We start from the raw sequence: 18,951 nt of genomic DNA on the forward strand, positions 1-18,951 counted from the left end.
AAAAAACATAAAAAATAAAAAAAACTGAATTAAACTGAACATTAAATTGACAAATTTTTAAACTTTGAACTGAATTGGCAAAGATATCAAACCACAGGGACTAAAATGACCATTAACTCAAAATTAAAAGGAGAAAGACAAAAATACCCTTAAACTAACGGCATAGCTGGATGCCGTTAGACGGATGGGACGTAATTGGCTAATATTTAAAACTATGAGGACTAAATTGACAAAATTAAAAATTTTGGACTGAAGTGACGAAAGTAGTAAACCACAGGGACGAAAATGGCCATTAACTCTAATATTATTATGTTAGGGTTTGAAGATTGAAGAAACAGTGTTTTCTAAACTTATTTACTTTATCTTGCACTTCTCTATTTCTAAATTTCATACTAACGACCTTTATTTTCAAGTATATCTTATAACTTCTCTATTTTTTTACCAATTAAATAAATCAAAAATACTAATAATTAAAATACTTAATTAAATTAGTTAATGTAACCATTTTAGTAAAACCCGATTTCCATATTTCTTTTTTTTCATCTTTCAATGCACCCTCTCCTTTATATTCAACATTTTAACCTAATCAACCAAATCCTCCATTCAATCGCCTAGAATATCAATCGGATAATGATTACATTAGGTTCTTCATATAAAATCGACACCGGATATCGGATTATAAATTGGGCCATCGACAGTAGAAGGAATGGTCCGTTATTCGACACCGGATATTTGATAACAACGATTGATTTCATTACATCCTGGAAACGATTTCAGTAGATCCATGACGATTGTTAATCACATCATGGTTAGTATTTTACATCCTTAGGTTAGTATCTTCACATCGATGGTTACTATTACATTTACATATTAACCTAGATTATTATTTTACATTCTTAGATTAGTATGTTTAAGGTTTAATTGATATGTTTCCTATGGTTAATGGTTAGTGTTTAATTGATTTCAAATTTCAATTACATTATATGTAAAAAAAATTTAACATATATTTTAGTTTATTAACCTAGTTTAGTATTTTACATTCTTAGGTTATTATGTTCAATTGTTATTTGTTTATGTTAATTGGCATGTTTCCTATGTTTAATATGTAATCCTATGTTTAATGTGTAATTGTTTTCAAATTTCAATTATGGTATTTGTTAAATTTTTAATGTGTATTTAATTCCAAATTTCACAGTAATTGATTTTTATTGATTCATATCATTACTATAACTTAACAACTTTTTAAGGATTTTAATTTGAATTTAAAGTCAACTTAATATGTCTAATTTTGTAAACATGAATTATAATATAATTTAATTTATTCATATTGATCATATTGATATATTTTCTATGTTTATTGTGTATTTGATTCCAAATTTCAATTATGTTATTTGTTAAATTGTTAAATGTTAAATTTTTAATGTGTAAGTCATTCCAATTTTCAATTACAGTATTTGATTTTTATTGATTCGTATCATTACCATAACCTAACAACTTTTTAAGGATTTCAAGTTGAATTTGAACTCTTAATGTGTCTATTTTGTAAACATTAATTATAATATAATTTAATTGATATCATATGAGTTATGACTTATTATTATTATTGTGTTATAAATAAATTTCGAAATACATTCTATAAATTGACAATATTTAATATTCGGTTATTACTACCAAATTAAGTAAATATCAATTATCAATTACATTTTTGAAATCCCTAATTGTATTCTCTAAATTTACTATATTTACACCTTTCCTTTTAATCTAACAATTCAAAGTTCCTAACAATATATGTTTATCTATATATACTATAATCCGAATAAAGAAAATCTCACATTTCTCACTTCGTTACTGAACATTCATATTTTTGTCATTCTGAAGGTTTTTAAATTTTCTTCAAAGTATAAATATGATTTATTGAATTTTTAATCTTTGCTTTAATCTTATTTTTTCTGACACAGCAACATGGAAGCATCAAACATTATCATGTTCAAGGATTTGGATGTTTCCAACAACGACTGTGTACTGAAGGTTCGTATACTCATACTACGGCGTTTGAATGACAACAATAAAACCGGAGAGGATTGGTCCACATAAATGATTTTACAAGATGAGATGGTATTATTCTATACAAATATAATTGTTTTTAGTCATTTTTTATTCCTCATTATATATATTTAATAATTATAATGTTTGTCGTATTAATAATGTAACAGGGTGAGAGGATGCAAGCATATGTAAGGAAAGCTTGCATACAGAAACATGATGTTTGGCTAGGTGAGAATTAAACTGATGTATAATTATATTAAAAATTGTGTTAATGTTAATACATAAAAAAAGAAATTACTAACTTATTTTTACACAGCTTATATCAATTACTTAATTATTCGAATGCTTATTAATTATATTATGTTGACTATTTTTATAAATTTCAACCATATGATTCTGAATTTAAATATATCATAATTTATTATAATTTTAGATATTAGATATATGGTAATTTATAATTAATTCAAGATATTCGGTAATTATTTCATTGATTAAATTGATGATTAATTATATTCATGTAAATAAATATATTAGTAACTTATTTTTTCACATTAATAAGTTAATTCCGTATGTTTAAATATAGTCTAGATTTAAAGATATGAACTTAATTACTTTGTATTTATAATATACTTTTACAACATTAAATTTTAGTAATTTAAATTTTGAAAATCCCTATTTTTTGTCCACGATTTAAGCTAATTGAAATTCCCTAATTTTATGTTTTTAATTAATTCCGTATATACATTTCTTCTTTATTCAAATCTCCCAAAATTCAATCATTTATTATGAACTATATATAAATACTTCACTTTCATACAACAATTCTTACACTATCACACCAAATATAGCTTAAACGATTTTTTTTGTTTCTAAGGTTTATATTTTTTGTTGTTTGCATCATTCATTTGTTTTTTAGTTTTTTGGTTAAAAGTGTTATTGTTAAGCAATTAATGTTTTGTTTATTTTTAAATTTTCACCACCAGGAAGATGAAGACAACAAACATCACCATGTTGAATCAATTGGATGTTCTTAACAGACTGTATCCTCAAGGTGCATATTCTGAAACTTTGGTGTCTTAAGGATAATTCAAAGCCCGGAGAATATTGGTCCATTGAAATGATTGTGCAAGATGAATGGTAGTGTTACACATTCATTTTTTAGTATATTTTTTATACAATTTTGTACTAATGTTAATTATAGAAAAGTAAAGAGTCTAATTTTCAAAGAAAAAAAAATAACTTTTTCAAAAATCATTTTAAGAAAGGTCAAACATGCATCATGAAAGTGAGCATTTTGAATATAACAATGTAGAGTATGTGTTGCAATTGTTACCATTTTTTATTCAAACAATTTTCTAAACAATTAATATGATTTCCTTATTTAACAAAATCAAATACTTATTTTATATTAATTATATTTAATTAGGTTTTGACGTTTTTTTTTTTAAATAGGTATTCAAGTTGTTATTCTTAATTCATATTTATTTTAAGATAAGTAGTTAGTGAGTAACATTTATTCATTTTTATTTTTCCTCTTTAAATAATTACTTTGCAAATTTTGTCATGTAAATAATGTTTGTTTGCTTTGTTTATTCTTGCAGGTTACGGTATGGGTTGTTACGTATAGACTGCGTTTTTATTTTCAATTCAGTATTGTATTCTAATATATAATGGTGAATTTTAGTAATGATTTGGTAAATCGTACATGTAGACAAATTTGAAATTCTTACTCTTTTAGTTTATTAATGTAACATCCTAAAATTTATAATGTTGAATAAAGAAAGTTACGTTTAGTGATTTCCGCGTTATTAATTAATTAATATCGAGTAAAGAACGGATCATGGATTTAGATTAATTGAGATGGGTTAAATGAGAATGGGCTTTAGGTCCATGGGCTTTAAGGGATATAAATATCCCCTAAACCAACCTAAAACCCTAAATCCTCATTTCATTTCCATCATAATCTCTACACACTCCAAAACACACACACATCACACACCGCCATATAAGGCTGGCGGCCGAGGGAGAGAAACGAGCAAGATCCGAGAGAGAGTAAACGATTAGTTGTGATTAAACAAGTTAAACGAGATCCAAACGAGCACAAAAGGTATGTTCTTGACCTTTAAAGTTTATGTTTTATTGAATGTCCTTAAGCTTAAAGATCCAAGCTTTATAGTATATACGGGATATATATGCGAACGAAATGGTTAGGGAACGTTAGTGGGTGATGTCGAACCATAACAAGGGTATTAAAATCGCCAAAATGCTTGATAAAAACCAAACCCGTAGCTGAACTGGGCAACTTCGCCTGCGAACTGGGCAACTTCGCCTGCAAACTGATAACTTCGCCTGCAAACTGGTAACTTCGCCTTCAAAGCTTAACTTCGCCTACGGCCAAGTTCGCCTAGCTGGTAACTTCGCCTAAAGCTAAGTTCGCCTAAGGTTTAACTTCGCCTAAAGCTAAGTTCGCCTAAGGTTTAACTTCGCCTAAAGCTAAGTTCGCATAAGGTTTAACTTCGCCTAAAGCTAAGTTCGCCTAAGGTTTAACTTCGCCTAAAGTCAAGTTCGATTAGAAAATAATTAAAAACCTAATGAAAAATGTGTTAAGACAGTTAATGTAAATAAAATTTTTCCAAGCTGACCTGGCAGCTCGACCCCAGCCAGGGGCTCTGCTCCTTGGATCCTGCTAGGGGCTGCCGCCCCTAGACCCCGCTGCCAGGGGAGCTGCCCCCGGACCCCCGTTCGTTGTGGGTAGTAGTTAAGACTAGAAAGATGATATGAGTAGTGATAGTTAATTGATACGTATACTTGTTATACAGTCAGTCGTGCACAACTGAAGAAAGGGATTACGATTAACGGTGAACGTAACCGTGTTCAGGTGAGTTTCTAGCCCCATTTATGTGTTATGTTTTCGGGGCTGTGTGCATACTCGATGTGTTGTTAATACATTTATCCTAAGTGATAAGTGTATGCCATATGTGATATATGTGATGGATATGAATGATTGCTTGTCGGTACGCGAACGATCTTCGGATATTGCACGTATCGACAAGAGGTATGGTTGTTAAATGAATGATGTAAAGAACGCCTAGAGTGTTCTTATGCTATAATGTAATTATTGTATATGAGGTACACGAATGGTATGTGAGTTCTACGTTCGACATAGTAAGTTAGGATGGAAAATCCCTCTAGCTTTTGTCGGACATAGACTCGGCTGGTGATGGCGTAGTTAAGGACTGCGGGCCTTATACGTAATGTAGATGATAGATGTAAACGTAGATAGGGACGGTGGGCCTTATACGTGTTACAGATAATAGACGACAACGTAGTTAAGGACTGCGGACCTTATACCCAAAGTAGATGATAGATGTAAACGTAGATAGTGACGGTGGGCCTTATACGTGTTACAGATAATAGACGACAACGTAGTTAAGGACTGCGGACCTTATACGTATTAGAGATAGGCATCAGCATAGGAAAGGACTGTGGACCTTATACGTGCTGTATTTGTATTGTGGTAGCATAGGGGAGGAATGCGGACCTCGTACGTGCTATGGTTTAGGTTGCAACATAGGGAAGGACTGTGGACCTTGTACGTGTTGTGGATGTAGGATGGTATAGGGAAGGACTGCGGACCTTGCACGTACCATAAATGGTGAACATAGGTAAGGACTGCGGACCTTTTACGTGTTCACGACCTTGAGTACAGGTATAGACGGCGGACTATGAACGTACTCTCGGTAGACTGAGGTTAGTGATTGTAGATATGTATGTATGTATGGTAGTAAGTATGTATGTAGAACAGAAGGGTAACTAGTTAGGTATGGATATGTATCTTCGGATATGTATGTATGTGTATGTATTGTATGGCGTCCGATTAACTAGAACTCACTCAGCGTAGCTGACTTTTAGTATGCACGCAGGTGAGTAGAATGAGACAACTAGCTTGAGCGGGCACATGGTGGGCGAATATGAGACTGACATTTGAAGACTCAAGATGTTTTAATGTAATTGGCGTTTATTTTGAAAGACAAGAATGTTTAATTAAGGCAAGTTTTGGATTGTTGTAACGTTTCATGAAAGTTTTTATATTCCGCGAAAGTTTTAATGAACTCTGATTTGTAAGAACTGTGTTTATGAGTAAATCCGACGCTAAAGTAAGGCTACCGGGTTCGGGGCCTTACAATTAAGTGATCATAACAAAAACATAAAAATGATGGCTTGTCAATTCTTTTATTTCGTCTGAGACATTGGTTCAATGTTTACTTTTGTTTTGCCTGGTCTATGTTTGATACGTTAATAATTTTATGAACTTGAACTGATCATGTTTATAGTTAGGCTGCATCGCACAATTCATGACATAACTTTTCTACTATGGTAAAACAATTTATTCCGACCAATTTATGTAAAATAATCCGTTACATTTCTTCAAATATATATATATATATATATATGTGTGTGTGTTTGTGTTTAATTAACGATTTTTATATTTTCGCCCGTGTAGTACACAGATTAATAACCTATATGCTATTAAACCAATAGAGTTTATTGACACATGATATCTTTTTATTGGTTCAACCATATTGCTTCCATATTTAACAACCACTTTTCTCAATGCGAATTCTTTTCACAAACATTCTTTTTCTTTGTTTTGAAAGTCAAATATACGGGTCATAATTTATTTTTGACTCATCACCAGTGTATACGGGGCCCTCTGATTTTTATTATATTCTTATTATAATCGACTTTTGGCGCCGACGAACATATTTACGCGAGCTATGTGGATTCAATTTAGTAGTTGGAAAGTACAAAAGCGTTGGAGACTTTGAGATAGTTGTTGATAAATTTAGTTCCAAGGTAAGTATTATCTATCTAATTGATAAGTCAAACTTTGTTACTTTAAAAATTAATACAAAAAAATGCCTAATATATATGCTCTTACAATATGAAACTTTTCATTTAATGGTGATACCATATATTCCTCACTTACAATAGTTTTATTACAAATTACTTTTCTATTTTTAGAGAGTTTAGTTTTATAAACTAATAACTAAATTTAATATGGGCGAGGTCGTTTTAAAAGGCTTTTTGATTTAAAAATAGTTAACTTATGTATAGTTTAAAAAGAAATATATATTTCAGAAATATTGTGTATAGCATATGTTGTGGTTTTAAATTACACGTGTTTGTTATACGATTTTTTTATTTCCACTCGTGTCGTACACGGGTTAATAACCTAGTTACATATAAAAATATATTTACTTTTTTTATAATTATTTGATGGAAAGTTTAACGGATCTGATTCTGTCATTTGTCTAAAAAATCTCGTTAAAAGCCAAAATACAATTTCGTCAGACACGATTTTGCATCCTCAACAAAGAGTTCTCGTATCCTTTGACAATGGACATGCAATGAACCAACACTTATATGAGTTGACTTTCGCGATAGATATTAACTTCATATGTAACTATCGTATTGGACTTGTCATTGGTGTGAGTGAGATTCTACTAGGTATGGTTGTTGTTGTTGTATTGGTCTTCTTGTTACACACTTGTTGCATCTAACTAATATCTTTTTATATTGTTGTTGTGAGATTCGACTAGTTTGATGTCCAATCCTATTTTAAAAACATTGATTTGATTGAGATGTGAGTGGTCGTCAGTTGAGGACGATTTAGAGTTTAATGGAGCTCAATTACAACATTTGTCTTGAAAGATTCTAAAATAAACATGATATTTATGTGTGTGATGTAGATATATTCTACTTAAATTGTACATGGTTTGTAAAAATAAATGATATTTACATGAAGATGAAATTTCTAAGGCTTATAGTGTACAACCTGAGATGAAAAAAGACACAAAAGTAGGTTTTAGGGTTCTAAGTGTTGACCAATTCAACTAGATTCTATTAAGGTTGACATATTTAACTCGTTTAATTAAATAGTTGCCCGTACCGGGTTGCATTAAATAACTGTCAACCTATTTAGTTGACCCGTACCGACTTGAAACCGATTAGAGGACCGGTGTGAATTCCTCTCTATTGTTAAATCAAACTGAAACCAGTGAAAACAAGTCAAATCAAAAAGTGATTATAAACCGGTTTCAACCCGAACCGAAATCGATCATAATTTCGTTCACCAAAACAAACTGGTTTCAACCCAAACCATTTTATGGAGTGGAACAAACTTAAAATGATTTTGGCAAATAAAAAATTGAAGACATCCTAAATATGTAAAAAAAAAGAGCATGATATATATTCTGAACAAAGTGACCTCTTGCTTAAGATCATCATACACAAAGCAAAATTGTTGTCTAAACCTAAACAGAGAGACATAACCTCTCAAGCCACCCTTCTTTCTTTCCTATTTTACAAAAACAAAAAAAGAAAAAAAAAACCAAAAACATGGTTGTGTTGGGAGGGATGGTGGCGGTGGCGACGATCATGGCTGCAGTTAAGATTGTTCTCTCCAAATCCGGCCGGCCACTTTCAGCTTCAACTCCCGTCTATCACCACCCGAAAAGAACAATGCTATATTCCTTGTTAATCAACCCGTCTAGACTATCTCTAACCGTTTTGTGACTGTCACGAATGCTTCGTGGGACCCCCTGCCATTTTAGCTTTCTACCGTTTGCACCGACCTCGAGACTGTAACTAAATTTGCTGGCATCATTTTCATCACCCATGAAACGCAAAAACGCCATGTATACGGGTGCCATTCCTAGATGAAATGCCTCAAAGTGCAAACAGAATTGGTACCCGTAACAGTTGAAAATCTACACTCCACAAAGATATAAAAAGAATGTAACTTTAATTAGAATTCTATACTATTTTAAAGAAATTACACTGAAAACCAAGGTATTGTTATAATGTGTGTTTTGAAAAGTGATTTTGCAACATTGAATAATCAAAGAGAATATTTTGACTAGATTATGTGAGATTAATAACTACAGAAAATAGTGTATAGACGTTGTTTGACAAGATTGTCAACATGTTCTAAGTGGACGATTTCTGATATACAAAAGAGTCACTAAACTACTTTTTGTATATTGAAATCCATATTCTTGTGAACTTTAAATTTAATATAACTTAACTTGTTAACTAACTCTCAAATAGATCAAAACTTGATAAAGTGATGTTCAACATTTTGTAAGAAAAAAATGTTATACCAACTTGTTTTAATCAAATGAAGAGTTAGCAAGTCATCACTATAGGAAAAAAAAAAGGTCATTTTCATCCTTGAGGTTTGGTGACTTGGTCAACCGTCAACTACGCAACATCAGTCCACTTTTCTTTTCTTTTTTTTTTCAACTGAACACTTACGTTTCAAGGATCATGCCGTTTAAGTCCGTTTCACTAACCCTTCTATCTGGCTCGTTAGGTCCGTTTTACCCTGACTTAACGAGCAAAATAGACGGGGTTAGTGAAACGGATGTAAATGGCATGGTTCTTGAAACATCAAGTGTTCATTTTATAACAAAAAAAGTGTATTGAAGTTGCGTAGTTGATTAAACCTCATGGTAAAAAATGGCACTTAACTTGAAAAGAATATGTACTCTTTAGACAAGGTTAGGAACTTTAATATATAACAAATAAAAATAGATCAAATTGAACACGAACCATTTTTGTAGAAAAAGAAAACACACTCTTGAAATAAGTTAAAACTTAAAAAAGAAATACAAATGGCACAAATAAATAATTTTATATTTACCATTTGATTATGAGGTGTGTTACCAATTATTTTAAAACCAGTATCTGTTTATTCAATATCAAAAAAAAAGGGAAAAGAAAAACTATTGCAACTTGCGGTCACAATAATCAAATAATGAAAATCCAAACGCCTCCAATAATAAGCACAATTTTATACTATTTGAAGTAGTAACATTAACAACAAAACAATTAAGGTTTTAACAACAATAAGAGCAAAAAAGGGATCTTACAGTCAACATCCATGTAGCATTTTCGATTTCATGAGGATTCGGTTTCACATAACGGTGGTTGAAAGTGGACCCATCATGCATATCAACATTATGATCCGTCTTAAGATGTGCAACAAGAAATGGAATATCACCCGTGACAAGGCATTCTGTGCCTGCATATGGACAATTATACCCCCGAAACTTGCAATTTTCCTCATGCCTTAATCTACTTTGATAAGGGAAAATATCTTGGCATCCCAAATAATGATATTTGCACGGTAACTCTATCGACTCTGCAACTTTCTCCAACGCTAAACATCGTATGTTTCCAAGCTCTTGCCGACATATCAGGCAAACATTTTGCACTTTTGATTTACAAACTACACATATAGTGTGACCATTTGGACACTTTATCAAATAATAACACACATAATAGAATATAATTATAAATTTATATTCATGTATATTAATGATTATATAATAAGTTATAAAAGAACATACCTGATGAATTGGAGGGTGCATCATGCTTAGACAAACGGGACACTCGAGTAACTCATGAACCGCACTATTCGAAGTCATCCCATGTCTTCCGCCAGCCGATACACATAATCTTAAGCAACTTCGGCCTTCAATATTTGCAGATTTAACACCATATTCACCACCCGATTCAATAACATCTTGATAAATATTACCATTAGATCCCATACTTTATGATCTTATACTTTCACCTTTTACCGTCCTTAAATCCCGCCTGCAAATCACAACCAAATTAGCAACAATCTTTCTAGTGAATCTACCAATCTCTAAACACAGTAATTAAAAAAAATATATTTTTTCACCAAATTGATTATAAACCCAGGTTAAGCTATTTAACACAAATCTAGCATATATACGCAAAAACTGCTAAAACTAATTCACAAGAAAATGATCAACAAAACCCACAAATTCACAATATTAAAACATACCCAGAACCTAAAACACTATGAATCGATCACAAAACACAACAATTACAAAATCGGAAGCAAATTAGCAAAGAACTGACCTGAAATCGCAAACCCTAGAATCCAAAATCGATCAATAATTGGGGGAAGGTATGAAATTGATGTAAGGAGTGAGTGTTGTGATGAGTGGATTGCGTGTTGAAAACGGAGTTGGTATAATTATAAAGAATAGATATAATCAATTGAATTGAATTGAATATTGATTGAAGATGATGAAGCAGAAAGTCAAAGATTTGGGTTTGGGTGATTAATAAATAATAATCAATGGAATAGTAAAGTAAATAATAATATTTGTAGTAGTAGTAAGTAGTAGATCGGAATGATATGAAAATTAAGGTTTGAATGATAATATATATGATTGTGTACAACTAATAATAATAAGAGGATTTGGGAAACCAACTTGTTGATTTGTTTTGCGTTGGCATTTTCTTATTTATCAAGTTTTTGAATTATTATTGGATCGGGTTTACGGTATTATTCAACCCGTTTCAAAGCTAGAATATGTCAATTTCAAGCTATGTCATAAAAAACTGCAAAACAAATTTAAATACTTGAAGCTGAAGATGGAGGTATAAAAGATTAAATATAGGTAAACACGCAAACATATATGTTTTGGGTCGGTTGAGAAGACATATTACTCATAATTATAACTGGATGGTCGGTCAATCAGATTCACTTATTCATGATCGTCAATTTTGATTTTGTTCGGTTATAATTATTACTTTCGATTTATTGTTATTATTTGGTTTTGTTCGGTGCAAATATGTGAGGGGTTTGTTACAATTACTAAATTCACATGAAAGATGAAAGACAAATATTTCATCCTCTCTTGTATGATCTTTTGGATTTTTTTCACGTCAATGTTGTAATGAGTATTTATGACACGAAATGTTCTTCTAGACACAAGACAAAAATGTAAATGGATAAACAAGGACCACATTAGAAAAATAAAATATATAATAATCGCAGAAAATAAATAAAAATACTACCATTTCACATGTATATATAAAAAAACATAATATATTTAGCAATTATGATTGCCAATGATGGTCAGCCCAGCTGGTAGGAGGCGGGAGGGTTTACTCGCTTGCGAGGTTCCCGCCCGCATGTTGCCCGGGTTCGAGTCTCCTCTGAGGTAAAATTAGTCCCTTTGGGTTGCAAGGTGTCCCCCTCCTCTTGGCCAGATTCGATCTCGGGGCCTTCGGGTTATTCGTGGTCTGGCTTTGCCAGACGCTCCAGCCGTTCAAAAAAAAAAATTAAAAAATTAGCAATTATGATCATCCAACTAATACCATATGCTTAAAACTAATAGCAATTCACAAAAGTTTCTTGAGGCTTGAGCAAAGACGCATGGCTCATTGTGTCTAACAAAAGTTTGCATCTATATGAGACAGTGTTCTTAATTAAGCGTCTATTACGCTTTTATATACTACAAATTTTGAATTTTAATAGATAAGTATTGCGACTCATAGTTTTTTTCTTTTTAACAACAGTGTTCCTACCAATGAACTGATTGATTAACATGTTATATTCAAAACGTCTTTTTTGTGCTACAGAAAAGTTTTAGAATATTTAAAAAATAATTACACTTGGGGTAGTTAAACTAATAATGTGTTTTACTGTTTTAGCACCCTCAATGATTAATGGTAAGACTAAGTGATTACTGATTAGGATTGCTATTTTTTTTTTAATTAAACTTTGCATCATACTCATCCCATGATGTATATAAAAAGTACACCCAATCACTTACACCATGTCACCATGGTGACCATGTTACACACTTACACATGATTCATAAATCCATTAAAAAATTTAACATATTGAATTTAATAATTTGATTATATTTATATTTGACATTTCTAAAACACAGGACCAGATATGTTAATATGGTTAACTTTAAGACACTATACAAAAAATAGTCCATAGTTATTCTAACACACAACAATTATATTCTTAACATGTGACTCTTCTTAAAACACTTCACACAAAACAGCCCATGTGCTATCTTTGATCTTAGCAATTATAACCTTAAAAGACAGCAACTAGACATATACCAATCTAATCTTGTACCTAAACAAACATCAATTTAACATTTTCCACTTATTTAAATTACAGCAATCATTCCAATCACTACATGGATTTTAACAAACTTCTCAAAACAAAAAATACATACTAGTTTTCACATGTCGAAATCGTTGCCAACAGATGTACAAAATAATCATTCACGGTTGATAACTAACCCGCTTAGTCTCTAGTACAAAAATAATATTCTATTTATCACTTACTTAACGGTGTAATCGGGTTGAAGCTCGGGTTGCCCTCCTTGTCGAAGGGCCCGGCGCAGCATTGTCAACTTCAGCAGTTGTTACCTTTTCAAGCTTCGCTTTACGAGTGGCCTGTGTTGATGGTTGACTCTTATTTTGACTGGTTAAATCTTGATCCTCATTGTTTCCAGATCTGTTTACCCTTCTACGCGCGGGTTCACTTGGCCCCTCCTCTTGAACTTGTTTTGAAGCCCTCGACCTCTTTCGCCGTAAGGGTTCCGGATGGATCTCTGTATCCTCTTCATCATCTTCGACAGCTTCGGCTTTTGTCATCACATATGGCCATTGAGTACCACAACCAGGGCAGACTTTTTCATTCTACATATATTAATATAATCAGAAATAACTACGAAATTTTATATTATTTAATTAAAAAAAGCAGTACGGAAATATACCCTAGCTTGAGAGAATTTCACGTTTAGACAGTACTTATGAATCCGAACACTACAGCTTTCATTCGGGCATAAATCTGCCTGATAATAATGTACACAAAAGACACGATTTAGTCTAACTACATAATATACTGTTTTAAAAAATTTAACGACCTTAAGTTATAAAAGAACCTTAATTCCAGCTTCATTGCAGACATCACATGGAGGAACTTCATTATTATGAAACCAACTCCTGAGATCCAAGGATGATCTCACACCAAGTCCAATATTACCATCTGATGTGGCACACAGCCATTGGTCCTGTATAAACTCCTGTATAGCTTTCTCTTTTTGAGACATCGAAAAATTCCTGAGTGCTGCAGGGATTTCGGTTGAACTACTACCCTGAAACTGTGATACATAAACTTTAATTTGATTGCTATAATTATTTTTCTTGCAGAAATGTAGAAAATTTAAATAAAAAAAAAGTATAAAACCTGGTTTTCTAGCCGAATATTTAGAGCTTCAATGTTAGAAATAGTGCCCTGAGCTGAAGTATCTTGAACTATGGCTTCAATCTGTTGCAAATCATTCATTATATTCAAACATCAATAAGATTTTAAAAACCGAGTTTCCTGATTATACTTATAAGTCACAAGTATTAAGCTTAAATACTTTTGTCTCAAACGATATTCTGACATAAGAACCTCGATAATTTAAAGGTAACTTACAATGCCCTTATAGAATGCAATTTGAGGTACAGTATATTTTGTCCCAAGCTTTGATTGTTCATCTGCAACGGTGTTGATTACTCCATAATATACAGAACCGTCATACTGATTTCTGCACGCCCGTAACTCAAACTGAACGTATGACAGCTCCATGTTTATCTCTCCTAGATACTCGTTAAATAACTGTTTATGAGAATCTAAAACAAAGCTGACAGTTATTACAGAGACCAGATGGTTAACAATTCAAAGCCACAGTCTAGTCTAAACAGCCACAAGAACTTGTATTTTGGGAAAATATGAAATTTTGTACAAAATTTGATACAAATTTGTCATTATCCGTTTACAACTGATAGTTCTTAGAATTAAAACTTTGAAAAGTGTCTAGGCTATTCTCTATTCTATAATTTCTATTATGTATAAAATGGATAACTAAAACCTAGGGGTGTGCACGATTCGGTTTAGACGGATTTGGGCTATAACATAACCAAAAACTGAAAATTTTTGGCATTTTGAACATGTTCGGTTTCGGTTTTGCCATTTGAGCTTGAGAATTTGGGCCTAAATCATTTCGTTAATTAATAACTAATTGTTTATCAATTTATCATATACATTTGGGCTAAAATATATGCGTTACATATTTATTAAATTCTTACAAATTACTTCAAAAAAAGGCAAAAATCAATAAATTCGATTCGGCTTTTATTAATGCAAAACCTAAACCGAACCGTAACTTGGGTCTTCACAAAAACATTAAAAAAAAAAACCAATTCAAATAATGACACATATTGTTAATTTCAGCTACATATAATAACATCAATCACACATATCCTTTAAGGAACAAAAAAACCATAAAGATTGAGTTTCAAGTAGACAATTTCAATCACTAAAACCAGTACAAACCCATACAGATGGTGTATTAAGAGTTTAATAAATAATAACCTAAGCTTTTGCCGGTGACGTCAGAGAAGATTGATTGAAACTCGTTCTCGTTGAGTGGGCCTCGAGATAACACGGCCTGAATCAGCGTATGGTGTCTCCATGATAACGACGGCATGTTTCCGATGAAGAAAAACAACGAAACCCTAGCTTTGTGTTTTTGGGTCAATTTGGGGGTAATTGATGATTTTTGGAGTGTTGGCGGGAAAAATAGAGTGTGTATGATTGATTATTATATGCTAAAAGAAAATAATTATTAGATTTTAGTGATGTGAGTTATAATCTTTTGATTATAATTTGTGATGATAATAATGGAAAATGGTAATACTGTTGCTATTTTGAAAAAGACGGTTTAGTTTTAACGGATAAGTAATATGTTATATGTGTTTTCTGACTAGATTTGTTATGCACACGTCATCTCCTATTTAACATCTTCAATTTTATAGTGTGTTGTTTTCCACACGATCCTTTAAGAATTAATTAAACGGTTATTTACATGTTAAGATGTCAAATCATAGCTGTTGACAGACTATTCACAGGGTAGAATGTCAAATGATGCTATCATAGTTTCATATTTTTCAAACTGTTATTTGAGAATGTGTTAAACAACGGCTGATTTGGGGGTGGCGTAGGAATTGCATTAGCATAGCCCTTAGAAATTATATAAACATCAATCAATTGTTTGTAGGGGCACGTATAAATTTTTCTTTGTTATAATAAAATCGTCCGTAAATATTAGAGACGATTCGTTTCCTGCTTCTTTTTTTCGTCATTGGTTTTACGTAATTCAAATTGATTTCTATCGGTGAACATTTTTATTTTCTTGCATAAATGGTTCTCTTTTGACACTTGAAATTCCTTGAGCGTTTACGAATCTATTTTAGCTTTATCCCATTCTATGTAATATATTATTTAGAGGGAGAAAAAAAAAACAAATAATCGAATAATAACTTTAAAAAATATATCAAACAAAAGTTGAATCACTTGAGAAACCTATGTTTTAGTTGGAACTTTTTTTTATCAATCAGTATTTTTGGATACGTTATGATTATACGTGTATGTAAAAATAACTGTATCAATATTATTTTTTTTTATTCTTTATAAGTTACTATATGTTATATGTCAGATTAGTTTGTTGATCTTATTTTCTATAAATAATACATAAGTTCTTGCTTACTCTCTTTATATAAATTAAAATTATTGTTAATATTTGATTTGATTATTTAAAATTAGTTTAAATTTATTTATGTGTAAATCGAGAGGATGCCATACTATTAACCGAATAACCGAATCATCTTGTTCAATAACCAAATTCACCAAACCTTTTATAACTAAAACTGGTCGGTTATGAAAATCTAAAAATTAAAACATCATGCTTCGGTTTTAATCCATAACCAAATTGAACCAACCCATGTTCACTTATATTGTTTTACCCAAATCTAACCAACAACGAAGTATTTAAAATACCGCCTTCGAAATTATTACGCAAAGACTAATTGTGTATTAACAAGAAAAAACTATATTGTCTTACAGAAATCCAACCAGTCAAAACCTAATCCACATCCAAATCTAGAAGAAATTACAATTCAACAATGCCTCAATAATTATGATACATATTTTCAGTCATTTTCTTTTTATTGTCGTCGAATAAACATTATGAATAAAGAAATATGTTCATCAAATATATATTCATTATTCATTTTCTTACAAGAAAAATAATGGTTTATGAAACTTAGGAAAAAAGTTCAGGAGGACACTTAAAAGAAAATATAATTGTCCACTGTCATGGGATGTATGTAAGGTACTAAAAATCGGTTTGATCAAAGCTCGAATTGAGCATAACTTAAATGTGCTCGAGCTCAACCTGAGCCTAAAAGATAAGCACGTTTAATAAATGTGTATGATTCCTTGATTCACTTTTCGAGCTTGAGTATGTAGATGTCTCAGTAACTTAATTGTTCTAGAAGTTATGTCGATATTAACATTGGCATAACTTCCCGTGAAGGGTAGTTTGTCTCAAATCTGTAGCACCCTGGACATGGAAAAGATTAGTAAAGTGACAACTGCGGAATCCAAAGATGAATGATACACAAACTTTTACTTAGGAAAAACTAGGTCAACCTCTTACACCAAAGAGAAAGTCTCAACTCTTAAAAACAACTCAAAAAGAAAGCATTCGCCTCCCCACCCTAAATTGAAGGGAGAAGATTTCAAGTTTCTTGAGCAGGCTTTCGGCAGGGTCGTCTCTAAGAATTTGAATGCCTAAGACGAGTACTAAAAAATGGCCCTTATATAAAAACAATATATTTTTTTTTTCAAAAGATGGATGATAATTGTAATACAAATAAACAAAACAAAATTATTTACTTATTGTGGCAATAACACATACAAAATAAAGTTAAACGCTAAACAGAACAAAGTTAAACGACTCGAGAGACCCTCCTAACAATTATATATATATATATATATATATATATATTCAATTTTTTTATAAAAAAAGTTATGCCCTTATTGAGATCATGCCCTAGACACCAGGCGGGTGTTGTATACTTGTATGATGTAAAAGACGGCCCTGCCTTTTGGTAGTATAAGCACACCTTGAACACGTCTCAGGTATTCATCCCTATTCACATCGTTCTCTCTAACATGACGGAGGTTGATCGGATGAGATTATTCGATGACACATTGAAGCAATGTTTATATTAAAAATCCTTAAAGTATTATATTTTAATTTTTATTTAATTGTGTATGACATGACTCATACATATCTTAATCAGTGAACCAGTCAAACTATCCCCATAGGCCATAACATTAATTAAAATCAGTCCATTAGGCATGCAAGTTGATGTTTTTATTAATTTGAATGTGAACCCTTTTGATCACCACCATCCTTCCTCTTTCCATATTCAAACCAAACCCATAACCAGTCAAATCTAGCCACCGTCTTCCACCACACTCAACCTCTATTATAAATACCTCTCCATGCATTCAACCTTCTTACAACACACACACTTCAACTTCTCTTACAAACAACTAATTACATTAATATTTAACCATCTTATTGGAAAAAAATACATCATGGCATCAGTAGAATTTTCGTTAGAAAATATGTTAATCAAAGGAGCTGTTTTCGTTGTTGTTCAAGCTCTTGTTTATTTGATATTATCGAGCTCGTCTGATTTGTTTTCGAAGTCGAAGATGGTGAGGTCGTTTAGCTTCAAGCCTGCACGATCAGTTAGCATTCGCAGGATGTTTGCTGCCATCGCGGATATGCCTTCTGGCGGTGAGGTGTCTCCGTCGTCATCCACAAGGGGGTTTCCGGTCTCGAATTCAGAAGAAGACTTTTATAAGTTTTGATTAGATTCTTGATATTGTTAGTTTGGCGTGTAAATTTGTTTTAAATGATTCTTTCATTGTTTGATATAAAATATGTTTTTTTTTGTTTCAAAGGAGGATAATTAGAATCATAAGTGATTAATATATAAATTTAGTTAACATCATTAATATTTTTAGCTAAAGATGAATTAGTTAAACATTATAAATCATTATGTTTATATTGTGACATTGCTTTTTCTAAGCTCTAGGTTCCAACATTACACATCAAGTTATTTTATAGGCCACGTTTC

The 18,951-nt window shown here is 31.7% G+C and overlaps 1 protein-coding gene and 1 pseudogene across 2 annotated transcripts; both read right to left on the reverse strand.

The window, feature by feature from the left end:
• Positions 1-8,270: 8,270 nt before the first annotated feature.
• Positions 8,271-11,293, reverse strand: LOC143573667 (E3 ubiquitin-protein ligase SINAT2-like; annotated as a pseudogene). The gene is made up of 4 exons (XR_013142473.1): positions 11,005-11,293; positions 10,464-10,713; positions 9,984-10,370; positions 8,271-8,819 (listed from the first exon to the last, which is right to left on the reverse strand). The product of XR_013142473.1 is annotated as an E3 ubiquitin-protein ligase SINAT2-like (transcript).
• Positions 11,294-12,916: 1,623 nt separating this feature from the next.
• Positions 12,917-15,513, reverse strand: LOC143573666 (uncharacterized). The gene is made up of 6 exons (XM_077058482.1): positions 15,329-15,513; positions 14,390-14,586; positions 14,156-14,236; positions 13,851-14,069; positions 13,683-13,760; positions 12,917-13,605 (listed from the first exon to the last, which is right to left on the reverse strand). Exons 1-6 carry the CDS (start codon positions 15,441-15,443, stop codon positions 13,249-13,251), a joined length of 1,047 nt encoding a protein of 348 aa, XP_076914597.1. The 5' UTR covers positions 15,444-15,513; the 3' UTR covers positions 12,917-13,248.
• Positions 15,514-18,951: the final 3,438 nt, after the last annotated feature.

The sequence above is a fragment of the Bidens hawaiensis genome, unplaced genomic scaffold, assembly GCF_021521415.1.
Source record: "Bidens hawaiensis isolate Kalapana, Puna unplaced genomic scaffold, B.hawaiensis_p1.1 tig00026608_1, whole genome shotgun sequence".
Taxonomy (NCBI): Eukaryota; Viridiplantae; Streptophyta; class Magnoliopsida; order Asterales; family Asteraceae; genus Bidens; species Bidens hawaiensis.